This window comes from Artemia sp. Qi Xiang Cuo, chromosome 13, assembly GCF_049724085.1.
Source record: "Artemia sp. Qi Xiang Cuo chromosome 13, ASM4972408v1, whole genome shotgun sequence".
NCBI classification, from domain to species: domain Eukaryota; kingdom Metazoa; phylum Arthropoda; class Branchiopoda; order Anostraca; family Artemiidae; genus Artemia; species Artemia sp. Qi Xiang Cuo.
In genome coordinates, this window is record NC_142806.1 from 22,318,569 (window position 1) to 22,338,197 (window position 19,629).

The window sequence follows — 19,629 nt, forward strand, 5'->3', positions numbered from 1 at the left end:
TGATCGTATCAATCCAGTGGTCCTAGAATATCGCAAGAGGGCTTATTCGAACGGAAATTAAAAGTTCTAGTGTTCTTTTTAAGTGACCAAAAACTGAGGGCAACTAGGTCCCCTCCCACGCTCATTTTTTCCCAAAGTCACCCGATCAAAATTTTGAGATAACCATTTTGTTCAGGCATAGTCGAAAATCTAATAAATATGTCTTTGAGGATGACTTAATCCCCCACAGTCCCCGCGGAAAGGGCTCCAAGTTATGAGCTTTGCCTATTGTTTACATATAGTATTGTTTATTGGGAAGTATATAATTTTCAGGAGGAATTTTTTCTGGTGGTCAGGGGGGGGGGGGTCGGAGGAGCTACGCGTGTTAATCTTTCCATGGAAGATGTTTTCATGGGGAAGAGACATTTCTATGAAAGGGGCACCGGATTTTCCAGCATTATTTAAAAAGGATCAGAAATTAAAACAAAAAAACAAGTATTTTCAACTGAAAGTAAGGAGCAACTCTAAAACTTAAAACAAACAGAAATTATTACGTATATGAGGGGTTCACCCCCTAGTCAATACCTCTCTCTTTACACTAAAGTTTTTTTTAGTGCTTTCAAAAGAGCTATCTATTCTAATTAAACGGCCTATGTGATTAAGAGGTCATCCTTAAAGAATTGGAACCAAATTCGAACTTAAGCGTAAAGAGCGAGGTATTGACTAGGGGACTTAGTTATGCCTTTAAAAGAAAAGAAGAAAAGCTTACAGGATTCAAACATCACCTTGAATAGACTAGAAATGACACGACAGAAATTTATCCAATAAAAGTGAATCAGGTTTCTTTTTTAATGTCTGATAAATCAGAATTTTTAAATCAAGCTCTGATTTCGCGAACAAAAAGTGGCCTTCAAGTAATAGTATTATATTAGTTGTAAGTTAAGTTTGTGAGTAAATTAAAGTTACATAGTGATTTAGTTTATCATAATTTTTTACCAAAAACAACAATCATAGTCATAATTGAATGAAATAAAATAAGGAACGTTTACTGGTTAAAAACGCTGACAATCAAACACACAAAAGAATTTGAATGCCGGTTTGTTCTGCATTTAGACAATTTTTCGGGAAATCAATTTCACGTTAAGCGTCAGCTAAAAAAATAAAGCACTCGTGGGTCTTTCTTTTACATTCGTGCCCTCTTCTCCCCTAAAAAGACCTTTGAGTGGGCTACGACTCTTTTTCTAATTTGCCCAATTTTGATCATTGTTCGACTATGTTTTGCTTTTTTCTTTTATTTTGTAGTTTTTATTTTTGCTTTACTCTTTGCTTTTAGTTTACTCTTTTTCTTTTGTTACTTCCTTTTATTATTTTAATCGGCCATCTATCTAATTGGTGAGACAACAAATTTGTTTCTTACAGCATTTCGCGGCTTAGATCAACCGGCTAGGCCTAAACGGAAAGCAGGTTGTCCTCGTCTGGGGTGGGAGGATGTCAAAAAGAAAGATTTAAAGGAAATGGGAACTTCGTGAGAGGGTGTAAAAAGGGAGGATTTGAATAAATTGGGATGGAGGAGGAGCGTGCATAGCTGTCTTGGCCTCAGTCGGATTGGTGCTGCGGTGAGTTCTTAGTAGTAGTTTAGTGAAATCGATTTTTATTAGGGGTGCTGGTACTGCCTAGAGTGGGTGGGAGGAATAGTGAGCAATATCTTTCGGAGGATAGGATGGACTCTACAAACTTGCGCATTAATTGAAAGCACCTATTACATAGGATCGTGGCTTTTAAAGTAAAAAGAGTATTCTCGTAAGTGGTATTTTCTCAGTATAATCTTGATCACCTGTTTTTGAATCATCTCCAGATCTTCGTTCAGATGGTCCGTATTATGCAGTTGCGGGCTCCACATAGTTAACAAATAATCAAGAATAGGGCGTATATACATGATTACAATCCGTTTTCAACTAACATTCGGAGAAATCCAACCGTCACAAATTAATAAATGAGTGCACTGCGCAACTATACTTTTTCACTGCACATGCGCATTTTGTACTTTTTCACTGTACATACGCATTTTAAGAGCAGTCATGACTAAAAGTGACACCCAGGATAAAAAAAACAGAGGCAGTTGAGTACTACCTTTCAGAGCAGAGGAGGTCTCACTTCATCAGATTGGACCACATCACTTTGGTTTTCTTTTCGTTAATTTGAAAGCCGCTGCTCCAACATTGTGGTTTTATTTGTTTCCTTATTTCATTGCTGATTTGAGGATGTCCTTATAAGTTAATTGTTTCGATGCTGCATTGAGGATTGTACTTTTGTCTCAATCGTCAATGATTAAAGAGTGTGCATTGAAATCTCATCGGTGCAGAAATCTATAAGTTGTGCTTTTATTTGACTGCCTTATTTTGTTGCTGAATTGAGGATGACCTTTTAAGTTAATTCTTTCGATGCTGCATTGAGGATTGTACTTTTGTCTCAATCCTCAAGGATTGGGGAGTGTGCATTGAAATCTGACCGGTGCAAAAATCTATAGATTGTGCTTTTATTTGACTGTCTTATTTTGTTGCTGAATTGAGGATAAACTTCAGAATTTCTGAAATATATTTCAGAAGCAGGGAGATGTGATCCACATATTTGAACCTCTCCAAAGATTGTGCTTTTTGGCAACCTGCCTGGGAGAAAATGACTATGAGACCATCTATCTTAGGCCAAATTCGAGGGAATAGCGCAGATTGAAGCTTCGAATAGACTGGGGATGAGAAAGACCTTGCACAGCTGTGTTAGTATCGGACAGCTTTGCGCTGCGAGGAGTTGTTATCTGAACTGAGGTCTTGGTTGCAGTCACAGTAATAGTTTTATTAACATAATTCATAAGCCATCAATTGCAGCCAAACTCCTTATAGTAGCCACCAGTTTCTATGCACCGTTTTATACATTAGACAGTTCAAAGAATGTTCAGCCGCTCATATGCTTTTCGTTATTTCGTGACAAATAATTATTTTGTTTCCCTTGCATTGCTCGGAATAGTCACAGGAATAGGAACTCATAAAATCAATAGGAACTCACAAAGGCACAAGTCTACACTTGTCACAAGACTAACGACAACATTGTAAATAAAAAAATTAGGCAATAAGAACATCCGGATAAAAAGAACCAATTGACATATTGTAACAATACAAAGCAAGCCACAACCTAGCAAATACCAGACAGATGAGGGAGGGAAACCGAAAAGAGGAGGGAGAGGGCAGAAAGGATTAATATGTAAAAGACTAATAATCAAGGACAAATATTGATTCTTCAAGGACAAACATTGATTCGTCAAGGACAAATATTGATTCTTTAAAGACAAAAATTGATTCTTCAAGGACAAACACTGATTCTTTAAGGACAAATACTGATTCTTTAAGGTCAAATATTGATTCTTTAAGGACAAATATTGATTCTTCAAGGACAAACACTGATTCATCAAGGACAAATATTGATCTTCAAAGTGATCCGAGAATTAAGTGTTCGTTCTGTTGCTTTTTTTGCTGTTCTGTTTTCCTACTAACACTCAATACAGAGAAAGATCATTTGAGAATTGGACTTATATATATATTAAAACTAGAGCTTTCTCTCGGATCAATTAGCGAAGCCTTCCGGGGCACACCAGTATTCATATACTATAGTATTATATAGTATACTATATACTACTACTACTATATACTATAGTAGGTATATAGTATTCAAAACTTTGTGCGCCTGGTGCAAGGAATTTAACTATTTTATCCGTCACGTTCCTAAGTTCCTATTTTCATCTCCTTCACACTGATTTCGTGAAACTTAGCGGACTTTGTATGATTACAGTTTACTATAATTTTTTAACTTTTAATAATATTCCCCTTTTCGTTTTTGAGTTTTATCATTTCCGAATGTTATATCATTTTCTAATTTTTATATTCTCAAGTTTTACTTTGTTTCTACATGAAATATGAATTTAAAAGATTTCACGCAATGTGACTGGATTTCATCTAATTTGAAAGGACCCTTCGCTGAACTTACGAATAATATTTCTCTACTATTTTTTAAATGCAAGGACAAACAACTATGTAAAAAATCATCTTACCACTGAGCAAATTTTTTTTTTACTTCATAGGCTTCATCGTAAGCATCATTAACAGGACGGCCATTGCACATGAGTTTTATTTTAAATATCAAAAAGGTCTTTTGAATCAAAATTCGACTGATAATTGAAGTTAAATTAAATGCAATGTAAAATAAAGAGCTCCAAACAAAGGATCCAAATTACGTCTTTCCGTCTTTCTATTGGCATAATAAAACTAAGAGCAACAAACTTTCAAAGTAGGTATTCTCTAAATTATCTTCTTTTTTTTCTAGCAATAGTTTTGCTCTAAAGGGACATTATACCGTCGAGGAAAGCAATTCTCATTAGACAAGGCGAAGACAGCCCAATGAGTGATAAAAGAGAAACATAGTTTCAAGTATATTTAGTATCTCTTTAAATCTCTTAGTGGCCAATTTATAATGTCTTTTATACCTTAAAATTGTTTCTTATTAATAAGTCTCTTTTAACCTACCCTAGTTTTAAAACTATTATTTTCTATTTGTTTCTATGGCAAGACACATTAATATTTTAAGAGTAAAAGACTGTGCAAAAATAGGCTTATTGTTTTTACCTTCGACATTAACTAAGCCTTCGTCCTCATCCATAGCTAACTGTCTTTCCATAATTTCTTCCTGTTCTTCAGTCATAGCCACATTGATTGGTTGTTTTCCACCTTGGTACATAGGACAAGCCTTGTTAGTTCGCATATGACCAGTCTGGCCACAGGTGCTGCATTTGACTTTTGAGTCAATTTTTGGTTTTTTGAATTTCTTTACTGGTGAGATTACAGTATCTTTATCCCCTTTTCTCTTTTCACGACGCATTTGTTCCTGTTGCCTTCTCTTTTCTTTTTTCAGACTCTCTTTGACAGTCTCGTCAGGAGCAGCAAATTGACGGATGAATGAATCATCTTTAGTTTGCCGGATCTTCACATACGTGTCAATAACAATTGGTTTTCGAACCGTTTCACAACGGACGTATTCTCTACCATCTTCCGTTTTGAAGGTGCGGAAAATTTTCAAAATTCGATTTGGGTGGCTACTTAGTGCAGCTCCTAGTTCATCACCGGCGTCCTTTTTCTTCTTTTTTGAGTCTGGCTCTAGTTCACCAAGAATCATCCGCTGCAGCTCCCGCCGTTCTTGCTCTTCACGTTCTAACGACAACTGTGCATGCGATTTCTTGTTAACCAACATACTTTCAATGTTCTTGCCTGCAAAAAAAGTTGTTTACATATTCAAAATTTTGTGATACATTTAAATCCGTATGAAAAACCTTAAGCCGAACTGGTCAGCCATGACAAAGAACAACAAAGAGTGACATCTCAACGATGAACAAACAAATGGGAATACGGCCAGCAGAAAGAACGTCAGTTGTTTTGGTGTTCTCATCGAAGCAACTCTATTAGCTTTTGTGATCTATAAGATTGGTAACAACAATTGTAGATATTGGTAATGTTTTTTTTATTTCTTGGTATGGGATTTTATTTTCTTTAGGTTATTTTAGTTTTTATATTTGTTTCATCAGTGTTGAAGACGCCTTGTTTTCATACAGGCAGAATATCCGCGTTGTTCTAATCTTTTGTTTGTACTGGCCGTAGTCCCGTTTGTTTTTTCATTGTTGAGATTTCTCTCTTTATTGTTCTTTATTTAATTCCGTTAATTAGTTAGACTTTAACAACAGATCCTCCTCTGTAATCAAGTTGTACTAAACCATCCGGCATACTTTCGGTATTTAGAACACTTGAAAGTAGCACGTAGCCCGAGTGAAACAACGATACTGTGAAATTAGCCCTCTGTAATATCGGTGCATCGTTAGTTAAACATAGACTGCGTTCTAAAGGCTTAATTATCATGAAAGCTAATTAAACAATTAAAAAAAATATGCTCGTGATTTCTTAACCAGCCTCCAATGCCCTTGCCTACGAAAAAATAGTTTTTTTATGCATTTAATATTGTTATACAACTCTTTATGATTTAGTGTCTATCAACAGACCTTCACTCGAAGTCACGTTTACTTAAACTGTCCGGTAAGGTCTTGGTATCTTGAACTATCAATAATGGTCCGTAATCCGAGTACAGCGAGATTAAAGCAAAATAAAATCTCTTCGATGTCAAGACTCCTTAATTAAACAAACATTGAGTTCCAGTACGTTCATTATCAATAATGATGTAAGTAGTTTATAGAGTAACAAAATAATATAAATAAAAAACTACTATAAATACAATAAAATATATTAAAATATATATATAAGAAAATATAGTGAAATATAAATAAATATAGAATGTAATAAAATATACAATAAAATAAATATGTAATAAAATACAATAAATATAATAGAAATAATAATAAATAAAATAAAATAACATATTTAATTAAAATTAAAAAAAAATAATAATAAAAATAAAATACAACAATTAAATGAAAAAAAGGAAAAAAAAAACAAAAAAAACTTCTGTTTATGCTTTCTTGAAAACTGCACTGAGCATACGTAATAAGAACAAAGGTCCAAGAAAAAATAGAATTATGGAATAGGAGTTTTTTTTGTTCAAATTATTGGTTTATTTCGTTCTACAAATTTAGCGCCCTATTGCATCAGCAATGCCAGCTTCTGAATTTTATATAACTATATAAAATAATTATATAAAAGTAATATTATTAAGCTATAAAATTAGATTTTTTATAAAGCCAATTGGTTATTTCAATATTTTCGTTTGATAGTATTCTAGCCCTACTCGGACCAAAATTGTTGTTTTGAAGCACAAAAAATCAAAAAAAAATCCTGTACAAGAAAAACTATAACTCGGGAAAAGCAATTTCTTGCCGCCCAATACAATTTAAAATTATGTTTCCACAGAAAAAAGAGTTTATGTATTTAAAATTGCATATTGTTTGAAAATTGTCAACAAACATTCAGCAGAAATTCACTTCTGCTTAACTGTAAACCAAAGTTTTGGCATGTTGAACGGTCAACAGTGGCCCATAGTTGAAGCAAGGTTACCGCATACTTATTTTTTGAGGCTTCATGAGTTAAAGACAAGCTGCATTCCAAAGCTTAATTATAATTAATGATACATGTTGTTAACACAGTTCAAAAAGAAGTTGTACATACTCACAATATTATTGCTTATTTAAAAGAGTTGTTAATACATTTATAATTACTATACAGCAGTTTATATAATATTTATCAATGGACCCTTTCCTGAAATCGAGCTCAATTGAACTATTCAGCAAGGTTTTGGTATCCTGAACATTCAATAGCAGCCCGTGTCTCGAGATAAGCGAGGTTGCGGAAAATCGACTCTCAAATTTTGGAACTTCGCTATTTAGACAAACGCTACGTTCCAGCATGTTTATTATCAATAATGATAAAAATAGCTTACACAATTAAAAATAAAAAAAACTTATTCAAAATCGGTGGTAAATGATTTCTTATTACTCAACATACTCTTAGTGAAATTTCTATGTTTGTTTTGTATTTAAAATTGCTTATAATTTATTAAAAATTTGTAATTGTTATAAAGTTGTTTATTGGTTGACTTTATCAACACGCTCCCTAAAATTGAGTTTTGTTTAAGTGTCCAGCCAGGTTTTCACATTTTCGATGTTAAAAAAAAACTACAGACACAGTGAAGCAAATTTGCTGCACAACTATTTTCCTTCGATGAGGAAGCTTCATTAGTTAAACAGAAGCAGCATTTCAGAAGCTTAATCGTAATTAATTATGTACTTTTTGTTTACACAGTTTAGAAGAAGGTGTAGATATTATATAAATGACTTGTAAACTGATATTCTGTAAATTGCAAAGCAAATTCCGTATCCTTCAGGGAAACAAGAAATTGCGTGAAAACCCGTTCAGAAGAGTAGCCGGAAGTCAATCTCCCTATGTCTATACAAGAGACGATGTGAAAAAAGGTGTTCGTGACATTCGTAATTGCTTGAAAATCAAACAGAAAGAATTCAGAGAAAAGGGAGTCAGTGCTTGGATCTCCCCAGTCGTCCCACCTGTATTATGCTTGATTGAAAATTAGCAAAAATTGAAGCTTAAATGGTATAATGTCGTATGAGTCAAATGCATAAAAAATGTATCGGAAGTGGATTAAAGTGGTTTTTTAGTATGTTTGAGTGGATTTATGATTGTAGTTAGTTGTGATTTAGCTCAGGTATCCGTGATTAAATTGCGCTCGCCTTCGGGTGATGATAATGATAATGGTTAGAGTGAGTATGATTTAAAATATTTTTTATATATTAATTTTTTGTTCTTATTTTTTATTTTCAAAATTTTTTGTTGCCTTTTATTTTTTTTTCTTTCTTTTTTTTTATTCTATTTATATAGTCTAAAGGAGATTGGATGAGAAGTTTTTTTTTTGTTTGGGTTATTTATGATTTATGTTTTTTAGAAATCACTGATGGTAGGTTGTATGAACTTGAAAAAAATCCTCTTGATATTAATAAATGCTTTAATATGTTTTCGTCACAAGATCAAGATTTGTCAGATTATTATAATGCACCTAAAAATAAATATTTATTTGTTCATGATCTTCCACCTTTAAATAATCAATTTAAACGACTGTCATTTTGGAATTGTAGAGGATTAAATAGCAGCTTAAATTTTTTGCATGATTTTCTTAAAGGGTCGTCAACAGATGTGTTAGGAATTTGTGAAACATTTCTTGATAAAAATAATACATTCCAACATTAATAAAATTATAAGTTTTTTGATGCTAGTCGAAAAGAGAATAAGAGAGGAGGAGTGGGTATTTTTATACGAGATGTTTTTGTATCTTCTTTACGTAATGAATTTATGGTTTGGAATGTTGAGATGCTATTTGAGAGTTGTGTAGTAGAAGTGAATGATGGAAGAAATACTTTTTTGGTAATCGTAGTATATCAGCCATCTTCGTCTAGTGTTCAAGAGTGTTTAAGTCAATATGAGTCGTTGTTAGATGCTCTCATCCAGCAACACCATCCATTTTATGTAGGGGATTTTAATATTGATTTAATGCGACATAATGTTTCGACATCGAATAAGGGATTAGAATTTTTGAATATTTCATTTTTACATGGTTTGTCACCTACTTGTTTACTAAAACCAATCTGTGATAACCATGCAACTCTTATTGATAACATTTTTACATCTGAAAATTGCCTTGATACCCATATTATTTTGAATGATACATCTGATCATTGTGTTGTTGTTTCTGATTTCTCTAGATCAGGAGTGGAACGTAAAAAGAGACCAAAAAAAAGTTATAAAAGGATATTTAACCAAAAAAAGATGGATGAGATGAAAGTAAAAATAGGATATATAGATTGGAATTATGTCCTAAATGTTGAAGACCTGAATCAGTCAATTGTTTTTTTTATAGGAAATTTAACCAAATTTTTGACTAAGTATTTCCTATGGTATTAAGAAAGAGTAAGGATTTGCCTCGTAAACCATGGGTTACTGAAAGCCTGTTAAAGAGTATAAAAGAAAAAAATAGATTGTATAAGATGAAGATGCAGTACCCCAATGAAATTAATATTGAAAATTTTAAAAAATATAAAAATCGGTTAACTCTTGTTCTCAGAGAAGCGGAAGCAAAATATTATCAAAATGAATTTCACAAATGTGATTCACCTCGGGAAACATGGAGATTAATAAATGAAAAAATGAATAATGTTAAAACAAGAAATATTCCATCTCACATTACAAGTCATGAAGGAGTCCTTATAACTGATGAGAGAGGGATGGCGGAAGCATTTGCTGACCATTTTAGAAAAGTTAGACATGGTCTGGTGGATCAAATTTCTACTGGAACACATAATCATAGAAAATATTTACCAAATAAAGTAGATAAGACTATATTTATGTACCCTATCCGGTTCTCGGAATACCAAAAAGCCGTTACTAGTTTGAAAAATGGATTTTCGGCAGGATGTGATGTTATATCGACTTCTCTGTTTAAAGAATTAGCTGGTGTACTTTTTCAGCCGCTTGTATATATTTTCAATTTTTTTTTATAAGAAGGATATTTCCCAGTTTGTCTTAAAGTAGCTAAAATTTTAAGTTTGTTTAAAAAAAGGTGATAAAGATAACCTAAACAATTATAGGCCTATTACTATTTTATCAACTGTTTCTAAAGTTTTTGAAAAGATAATAAAAAGTAGATATATTTCATTTCTGGAAAAGAATAAGTTTTTTTCTCCTAATCAGTTTGGTTTTTTGAGTGGTAGATCAACAGAGCAAGCAGTAGCTGCTTTACATCATTTCTTATCAGAGGCTATGGATGATAGTTATTTGGCGGCAACTATATTTTTTGACATAAAAAAAGCTTTTGATACAATAGATCATTCAATTCTTTTTGATAAGCTGGAAAATATAGGAATCCGTGGAATAGCTCTGGATTTAATGAGATCGTATTTATCTGAAAGAAGTTTTAAAGTCCAAGTTTGTGAAGAATCATCTCATATTTTCCCGTTAAAAAATATAAGGGTACCGCAGGGATCTGTATTGGGGCCGATACTTTTTTTGATTTATGTAAATGATCTTCCAAATTGCATGCCCTCAGGTGATGAGTTACCTATACTGTTTGCGAATGATAAAGGAATTAGTTTGAGGGCGGGCAACCAGGAGGACCTAAGATTGTCCTTGGAGACTGTTGCTTTGAATGTAAATTCTTGGTTTCATGATAACCGATTAATACCTAATTTAGAGAAGTCGGAATTTATTGTTTTTGGGAGAAGTTCGAGGTCAGTGAAGCGTGTGTCATTTCAAATTATTAATATTGGACCTTCCTCCATAAAAAGAGTGGATTTATTTAGATATTTAGGTATTTATATTGATTCAACTCTGTCGTTTAAGACGCATATTAGTAAACTTAAAGCAACAGTGTCCAGGAATCTCGGTTGTTTGCATTGATTAAAGTTTCTTTTTCCATACCAAATTATTAGAAATTTATATTTCTCATTAATTGATTGTTATTTCCAGTATTGTCCGACTGTTTGGATGCTGACTTTCCCTTCATATTTACGAGGACTCTAAATTGTTCAAAATAAATCAATAAGAATTCTGGAACATTTTTTAGCACACCCTAGGAAGACAGAGGAATTATCTGAAATTAAAACATCTTTTCTATTTCTTGGTATTCTGGATTTACAACAAATTTTGCACCTTAATTTGGGCATTAATAAAAATTTTGAAAATTCAACATAAAGATCATTTTTTTTCAATAGTATGAAACTTTTAGTTGAAAATAAAATTAGCTATTTATCAAGAGCTAGGATTAAGTTTCTTTTCCCGTTTGTTAAAAATGAGAGATCAAGACTCAGTTTAAGATGTCAACTTCCTCAGATTGCGAATAAATATAAGTTATTTGAATTAGTAACTGAATCACCATCACTATACATATATAAAAAGAAATTGAAAAAGATGGTCCTTTCAGCCTACAGTAGCGGCGATTGATTGTATTATTGATTTATTTATAAATTGTTAAGTAAATCTCATTCCTATCTCCGTGAGTCGATAGTTAAATTATGTATGTTTTTTTTTCTCATTTCTTATTTAAACTTAATTTAAATAATTTTTTGTTCTTATCAAATTTTCTTTTCGTTATGAATTTATTTTTGCGAGAAGTGTAATTTTTTTTTCCCCTATTGTTTGATAAATGAGACATTAAGAGATTTCTCTCTTCTCCTTTGTATAAAATTTATGTATATGTTTTTGTTAAATAAAGTCAAGTCAAGTCATGCTAGATACAGACTAAACGTGACAAATTATTGAGTTTATTGAAAAAATTGAGATTATTTACTGACAAATTGACAATTGACAAAATATTGACAAAATTGACAATTATTGACAAATTGAGTTTTGTTTAAGTTTCCAGCCAGGTTTTCACATTTTTGATGCTCAAAAGTAGCCTAGAGACAGAGTGAGGCAGGTTTACTGCACAGTTGTTTTTCTTTGATGAAGAAGCTTCATTAGTTAAACAGAAGCAGCGTTTCAGAAGCTTAGTCGTAATTAATTATGTACTTTGTTTACACAGTTTAGAAGAAGTCGTAGATATTATATAAATGACTTGTAAAATGACATTCTGTAAATTGCAAAGCATGCTAGATACAGACTATACATGACAAATTATATTACAAATATAGATAAAACTAAAAAAAAAAAATTGTTAATATTTATGCTACTAGTGTATTATTTGTCTCTTCACTCTTTCACTTAGCTTTTGCAAATCGATCTCAGTTCGAGTATTTGGCATCGTAATAGGTATTGCAGATTAGCATTCGTTATGTTTGCGTGTGTTTTGTTTTTTATCAACACCATCTCAAAAAAACAACAAAAAAATTGAAAATGTGAGTTGAACTAAAAGTGGTAACAACTTTCTGTGCCTGATTTTTCAAACCGGAAATTCACGCACTGACGCAAGTGTTGTACGAATATACTTTGGATTCCAATACTCCAAAAACAAATCTGAAATTAAAGAATATTTTCTCTCATAATCTCGACACTTAATTTTTGTATATAGAAAAAGAAAAACAACGCAATGTTTTTAAGACACTGGTTTTTACCACTCTGGCCAATATAATTTCTAGAAGTCTGATAAATCATGCTGATTGAGAAATATTCTCAGTGGACTACAATTCGGCCACCCATAATTTGCCTCGTCGAAGTTTAATTTCTTCATGGCCACGATACATCCTCAAAATCAACGTTTTTGATGATGTTGCTTATTTTTCTTTTATATATATATTTTTTTATTTATGAACAAATGACAATTTTTAATTAAGCAAGCTCAAGAAATCCGATCTAAGCCTCAGATTTGTTTTATTTTTATAGAGAATCAGGGTGGCTAGTGCTACCTCTATCCTACCATAGCTATATATTAGGATATTAAATACTATAGTATAGCAATAGTTAATATAGTATATTATTGCTATAGCTAACGCAGTATATTAGCTAGCTATACGTTTATAAATGTAACAAAAATTATACAGTGGATAGTTTCCCAAAAGTAACTAGGCTAGTCAATCTAGTATAGAAAAAATATTGCATTTAGTTCCGTATGTTAGAAGTTTTATATAAATATCTTTATTTTCCCAAGTAGTATTTAACTGTGAAGTATTTGTTTTTTCAAGAGTATTATTACTTTCTGCTTTTGTCTTCCCAGCCTCCCTTGGTAAGTTTATCTCCCTTGATAATCCGTATTTTGAACTTGTTACTTTTCTTCTGTCAAAGTACTCAATGTTACTCACCCATTTCTTCTAAGTCTGAGAGTTCCTCTTCTTCGGAACTTTCTCCTTCATCAGTTGAGAGGACTTCTTCAGAGGCAAGAACCCGATTTTGCAGTTCAAATATCCTTTGGCACTCTTCTTTGTATCGTTCCTGATGTTCAGCTATTGAGAAACGATTACCTCGCGAGAACATGTCCATTCCTTCTTCACCTGCTTTTGCTTTTTCTGTAGAAAGCGTTCGAACTACGTCTATCACCTGTACAAGAAAATTAGTGGATTCAAAGTCAAAAGAAAAGCTTCCTTCTAAAAAAACGATCACTCCGAAAAATCGTGTATGTGCTTTTTTAAATATTAATTAAAAAAACTTTTTCAACAAAATAAGTTTTTCAAAGAAAAGTAAAGAACTCCATTAAACAAAAAATGAGCAAAAATAAAATAGAATAATCTACCAAGTGTGAAACTACCACAAATCAGCATCGATAAAAAAAATGAAACCCAAAACGAGCAGAAATTACAATAAAGAGCTGGGTCAAACTAAAAAAGGAACAGATATTAATATGAGTAGGGCTCAAAACCCCTATTCCTTCTCAAGGCCAGAACAAAATTTGCACTTTACTGAAGAAATATAAATGTTTTTACTTTTATAGCTTTAATAAATCAAATAATATTAACATTTTGATTACTAAATATCATTTTATGTATATTAAACTGACAATGCACACTCATTTGTAGTTTTTTCAGTAAAGTGCAAATTTTGATTGGACGTGTTTGGGGAATTGGTGGGCGTGTATGGGATGCTAGTTCCCTTCCAATCATTTTTGAATATTAAAAAGGGCACTAGCGAATCTGATGCTTAATCGAATGAACCCTTTTTGAGATTTCTACAACAATCCTTTTCATGTGAAATGTCCTGATTGAAGACCAAGAAACCAAAAAATAATAATACATTGTGCTAATGTCACTCTTTGCTTAGGCTGCGCTACTGTACTGTCTATGATTAGAAAATCTTAAGGAGGGGATAAAAATCTCCGTACTGTAACAACTTCTCCGTCCTTGTCAATCCATGGTAAAAATCATGAGATGCCGGTGAGATATCGGGTAGAATAGTCAGGTGATCTGTTTTTTCTCTAAGAAACAATGTTTTAAATTTTTTCAAAGGTTTGCAGCATCCATAGTATTTTTCTGCCGTTAGTATAAGGGGACATAAGCCCAGAAGAACCTAGCCCAGGAAATACTAATAACTATGAACTAAAAACACACTTTTTTCGTTGCAGTAGTTTCTGATTCAATCAAGTTTCAAGATTCAGAAATTTGCCAAGTGCACGACCAAAATCTATCAGAGAATACGAGTCTCCAATAATTAGAAGCATTATTGCTGTTTTTATTTAATTTATTTTCATTCGGGGATGAAATCTTTACTGAAAATCATCAATCCGTTTACACATATGATACTTTTTCATGTCAAAGATTTGACTTTCTTGTGGCGACCCAAAATTAATTATTAAATATTTTTAACTATCTAACTAATTGATTGACTAAACGATATAATGTTTGCACCATGCCTAGGCGAGTGTATTTTGTTTACTATACATGATTTTGATTTTAATTTGATGAGAGCTGAATTAGAGGAGGGCATGGTCTTGGCATGAAGTTCTACAAGGAAGATTTTTTTAGTATGAAGGAATGAATAATTGCGTTCAAATGAAACATTAAAGCATTTCTGTTCTAAATGTCTTTTTTTACATTTGTTTCCTAAAAATGTACCATATTCTAAAAAGACTAAAAGACAAATATGAGAACAAAACGTTTTTTTCATTTAGTCCTGATGCACTAAAATGAAAAAAAAAATCGTCAACTAAGAAAAACTGAAATTAAAAAAACTATAAAAAACCAAACTTGGGGAAGTCATGACTTATCTTGAATAAACTATTCTCATTCCAAAGTCAATATATATAATTCACTTTCTAAGCCATTATCAGAGCATTGTACTATTTCATGTTCGACACCATTTTCTAGGTCTATAACGAAAAAAAAAATAAATTAAGATTGATAGGTCCCGTGGTACAGATGAAATATGACAGAATTTGATTTTTGCCCATCCAAGTGGGGCCAAATGAAAAGCAGAGAGTGCCCGAATAAGACCGAAAGCGGTCATAAAGAGGGATTTAAAGGAAATCCGAACTTCAAGGGAGGGGATAAAAAGTAACGCTTTCAATAGATTGGACTGGTGGAGGGGCGTGGGCTGACCTCAGATGGCTTGGTGCTTCAGTGAGTTTTTAGTAGTGGTAGCTGAGCCGTCCTAGCCGAGTGGATTAGTGCGCTGGATTTAGGATTCTTTGTCCGAGAGGGGGAGGGTTCGAATCCTAGTGTATCCAATTATTTTGTTTGGTACGGGGGTCAGTGGCGTGACTCTGTGAGCTCAGCCAGATTCGACCCAGCTCTAAATGGGTACCTGGAGAAATCTGGGGAAGGTAAAAAGAAAGAACGTGCGAAAGCACAGGATGGTTGGCCCAGAACCCCCCATTGCAATTCCTGGTTGAAGGGCCAAGAAACGGAGATCAGCATCACCGGTAGGGACTGTAAAGTCCAATTCCGTTTTCTTTACCATTACCTATTTTGCTTAGTAATGGTAGCAGTAGCAACAGAGCAAACTAAATCAATGGAACCGCAAAGACCAGCATTTGTAATTAAAACATATCTGCCTTATTGTTCAAAATCAAAATTTAACATGCCTATTTCGCTAGTCCATTTCTTAATTATTCCCCTTTTTTTAACTAGATACAAATTGAAATATTCAATTCAATATCAGGGGATCCTGGAAAACCCCTTTTGCCCAATTCACCAGTTCGACAAGATCTCGTCAACACAGGATCACTTTCATCGACACTTGGATGGTCGTTTACTGGTGCTCCAGCTAGGAAAAAAAAGATTCAAAATTCCAGATAATGGACTTCTATTTTTCTTGGAAATTTGTCAAACAAAGTGTGAAAAATATTTTTGACTTTTTTTTGGACACCTTCTATATACAGCAGGTGTTTGGATAAATTTCAATGAGTTTTGTCGACGCTGATTTTCAAACTGACCTCTCCTTCAAGACACTACTGATAACCCAAATGGACCAGAACATATCAAACATACATAAATATACCAAGTATACCAACACTAAAACATATTTATTTAAAACTTGTGTCCTTTCATTAAAGGCTGCAAATCAGAGCGTCCTTTTTTCGTCGATACAAAAACCAAGTTTTTTTAACTCAAAGTAAGGAGCGACATTAAAACTTAAAACGAACAGAAATTATTCCGTATATGAAAGGGGCTGTCCCCTCCTCAACGCCTCGCTCTTTACGCTAAAGTCTTTACGCTTTATTGTTTAAAAAAATGAAGTTGTGAGAAAGTCAAACTTTAGCGTAAAGAGCGAGGCGTTGAAAAGGGTACAGCCCCTTTCATATACGGAACAATTTCTGTTCGTTTTAAGTTTTGATGTCCCTCCTTACTTTCAGTTAAAAAACTTGTTTTTTAATTTAATTTTTGAACGTTTTTGAATAAATGCAGGTTTTGATCGTTGCTCACCGTATATGAATAATTTAAACAAAATTTGCATAATAGTTTATTTTTATTTGGTTAAATGGCTTTCTCGAAACTTGTTTAATTTTATTTACGAACGTTTTTATTAGTAATAAATATACGTAACTTACGAATTAACTTACGTAACGAACTTCTATATTCATATATTTTTAATACGTATATTAGGGGGTTCGCCCGCTAGTCAATACCTTGCTCTTTAAGCGAAAGTTCGAATTTTGTTCCAATTCTTTAAAAATGACCGCTTAATCACAAAAGGCCGTTAATTAGAACAAATAGCTCTGATGAAACTACTAAAAAATCTTTGGCTTAAAGAGCGAGGTATTGACTAGGGGATGAACCCAATCATATATGTAATATTTTCTGTTCGTTTAAAGTTTTGATGTTGCTGCTGTTGCAGTTGAAAAACTTGCTTTTTTTATATTTAATTTCTGATCTTTTTTTAAATAATGCTGGGAAGTCCGGCTTCCCCTTCATAGCAATTTCCCTTCCCCCATGAAAACTTCCTTCACGGAAAGATCCTCCCACATAACCCATGACCCACCCAACCCCCACTACCAGGAAAAATCTCCCCTGAAAACCTCTGTATACTTCCCAATAACCAATACTATATGTTAACATTGGGTAAAGTTCATAACTTTTAGCCCTCCCTCCGGGAACTTTGGGGGATTAAGTCATCCTAAAAGACATACTTATAATATTTTCGAACATGCTGAACAAAATGGCTATCTCAAAATTTTGATCAGGTGACTTTGGGAAAAAAATGAGCGGGGGAGGGGGCCGAGTTGCCCTCTATTTTTTTGGTCACTTAAAAAGGGCACTAGAACTTTTAATTTCCTTTCCAATGAGCCCTCCCACGATATTCTAGGACCACTGGGTCGATACGATCACCCCTGAAAAAAAAAAGAAAAAAAAAAAAAAAAGAAAAAAAAAGAAACACGCACCTGTGGTCTTTTCTTCTGGCAAAAAATGCAAAATTTTTTGTAGATAGGAGTTTGATACCTCTACAGTAGGGTTCTCAGATACGCGGAATATTATGGTGTGATTTTCATTAAGGTTCTATGACTTTTAGGGGGTCTTTCCCCCTTTTTTCGAAAATCAGCCAAATTTTCTCAGGCGCGCAGCTTTTGATGGGTGGGATTAAACTTGATGAAAATTATATATTTGAAATCAGCATTGAAATCTGATTCTTTTGATGTATCTATTGGTATCAGAAACCCGTTGTCTAGAGTTTCGGTTACTATTGAGCCGGGTCGCTCCTTACTTACAGTTCGTTACCACGAACTGTTTGAAAAATTCAAATGGTAATTAACGTTTTGTTGCTTCTCAATGCGATTTGGCTTTCTAAAGAAAGCTATTCTTCTTAGGCTGTTCAGTGCCACTTCTTTTAGGCTTAATTTTATCTATTTGTATCAAAATACCGTTTTCTAGAGTTTCGGTTACCATTGAGCCGGGTCGCTCCTTACTTATTTGATTCTTGTGGATTTCGTTGAAATTTCTTATTCGTCGCAAATCAACGTAATTACTGTAAGTCACCACAAAAATACAGTCTGGTCAACTTTAAGAACTTCGAGATGTTATTATCAATTAAACACACCAAACATACCATACAGACCAAACGTACATAAACATACCAATCTTCAAATCAGAAAAGGCTGCAAATCAGAGCGTCCACTCTTCACCGATTCTTTCGGATTTCGTTCACATTTCGTATTCACCACAATAAAGGTAATTATCCCAAATCACCATAAAAATACAGTCTGATCAACTTGCTGAGCTTCGAGTTGTTATTTTCAGGTAAACATACCATACATACAATACATACCGGACATTGTCAGGTAAACATACCATACACACAATACATACCAAACATTGTCAAGTAAACATACCATACATACCAACAATTGTCAGGTAAACATGCCAAACATACGTACATGCCAAAAATTGTCAGGTAAACATATCAAAGATACATAAATATACCAAGCAAAAAATACTAAAATATATTCATTTGAAACTTGTGTCTCTTCATTTAAAGGCTCCAAATTAGGGAGTACATTCTTCATCGATTCTTGCGAGTTTCGTGTACATTTCGTAACCACGTAAAAATCAACTTAAATCACCGTAAATATCGTAAACCTCTGTAATTACCATTAATTAGAATAAAAATACAGTCTGGTCAAATGTCTGAACCGAGTTATCATTATCAAGTAAATAAACAGAGATTTCTGAGCACCTCTTTTGCCCAATCTATCTATTTGACATAATCTCATCAGTATCAGTTACCTCTAGGTAACTAGCGGCGCTCATTTAGCAAGATGGAAAATGTCCGAATTTCTTTAAGTTTTATAATCATTGAGCTTCTGACAAAGCAACAAAAACATTAGACTTGCATAAATGGCCGCATCTTGATTTTATCACCAGCAGACTTTACGAATAGATTTAATTTTTCCAGTAGCAGATATTAGCGACCAATGAAATTAACTTTTATACAAGTGATTGCCATTGACTACCTAAACCATTTCGTATGAGAAAACGATGATATCCTCTCTAATAGTTTAAATCGAAAAAGGGAAACCGGAAGGAACGGAATGAAAACGAAAGGAAATCGTAGGATATCATAGAAAAAAAGTTGCTCAAAAGGGCGACCCATAAAAGGACAAGCGATGAATTTTCATGATATATCCTGGATTTGGTCAATAATTATTGTGTTTATAGGGTGAATGGTTAATCAGCGTGATTATAATTACTCT

The 19,629-nt window shown here is 33.2% G+C and overlaps 1 protein-coding gene across 4 annotated transcripts in view; it reads right to left on the minus strand.

Moving 5' to 3' along the window:
• The window catches only part of Taf1 (TATA-box binding protein associated factor 1), a 185,967-nt gene that overhangs the window by 9,826 nt on the left and 156,512 nt on the right, over positions 1 to 19,629 (minus strand). For all 4 annotated transcript variants that reach the window (XM_089099541.1, XM_089099540.1, XM_089099539.1 and 1 more), the window contains 2 exons: positions 13,316 to 13,550; positions 4,650 to 5,288 (listed from right to left, as the gene is read on the minus strand). In XM_089099541.1, the coding sequence (XP_088955667.1) occupies positions 4,650 to 5,288; positions 13,316 to 13,550 (874 nt within the window). The remainder of the gene's footprint in view (positions 1 to 4,649; positions 5,289 to 13,315; positions 13,551 to 19,629) is intronic.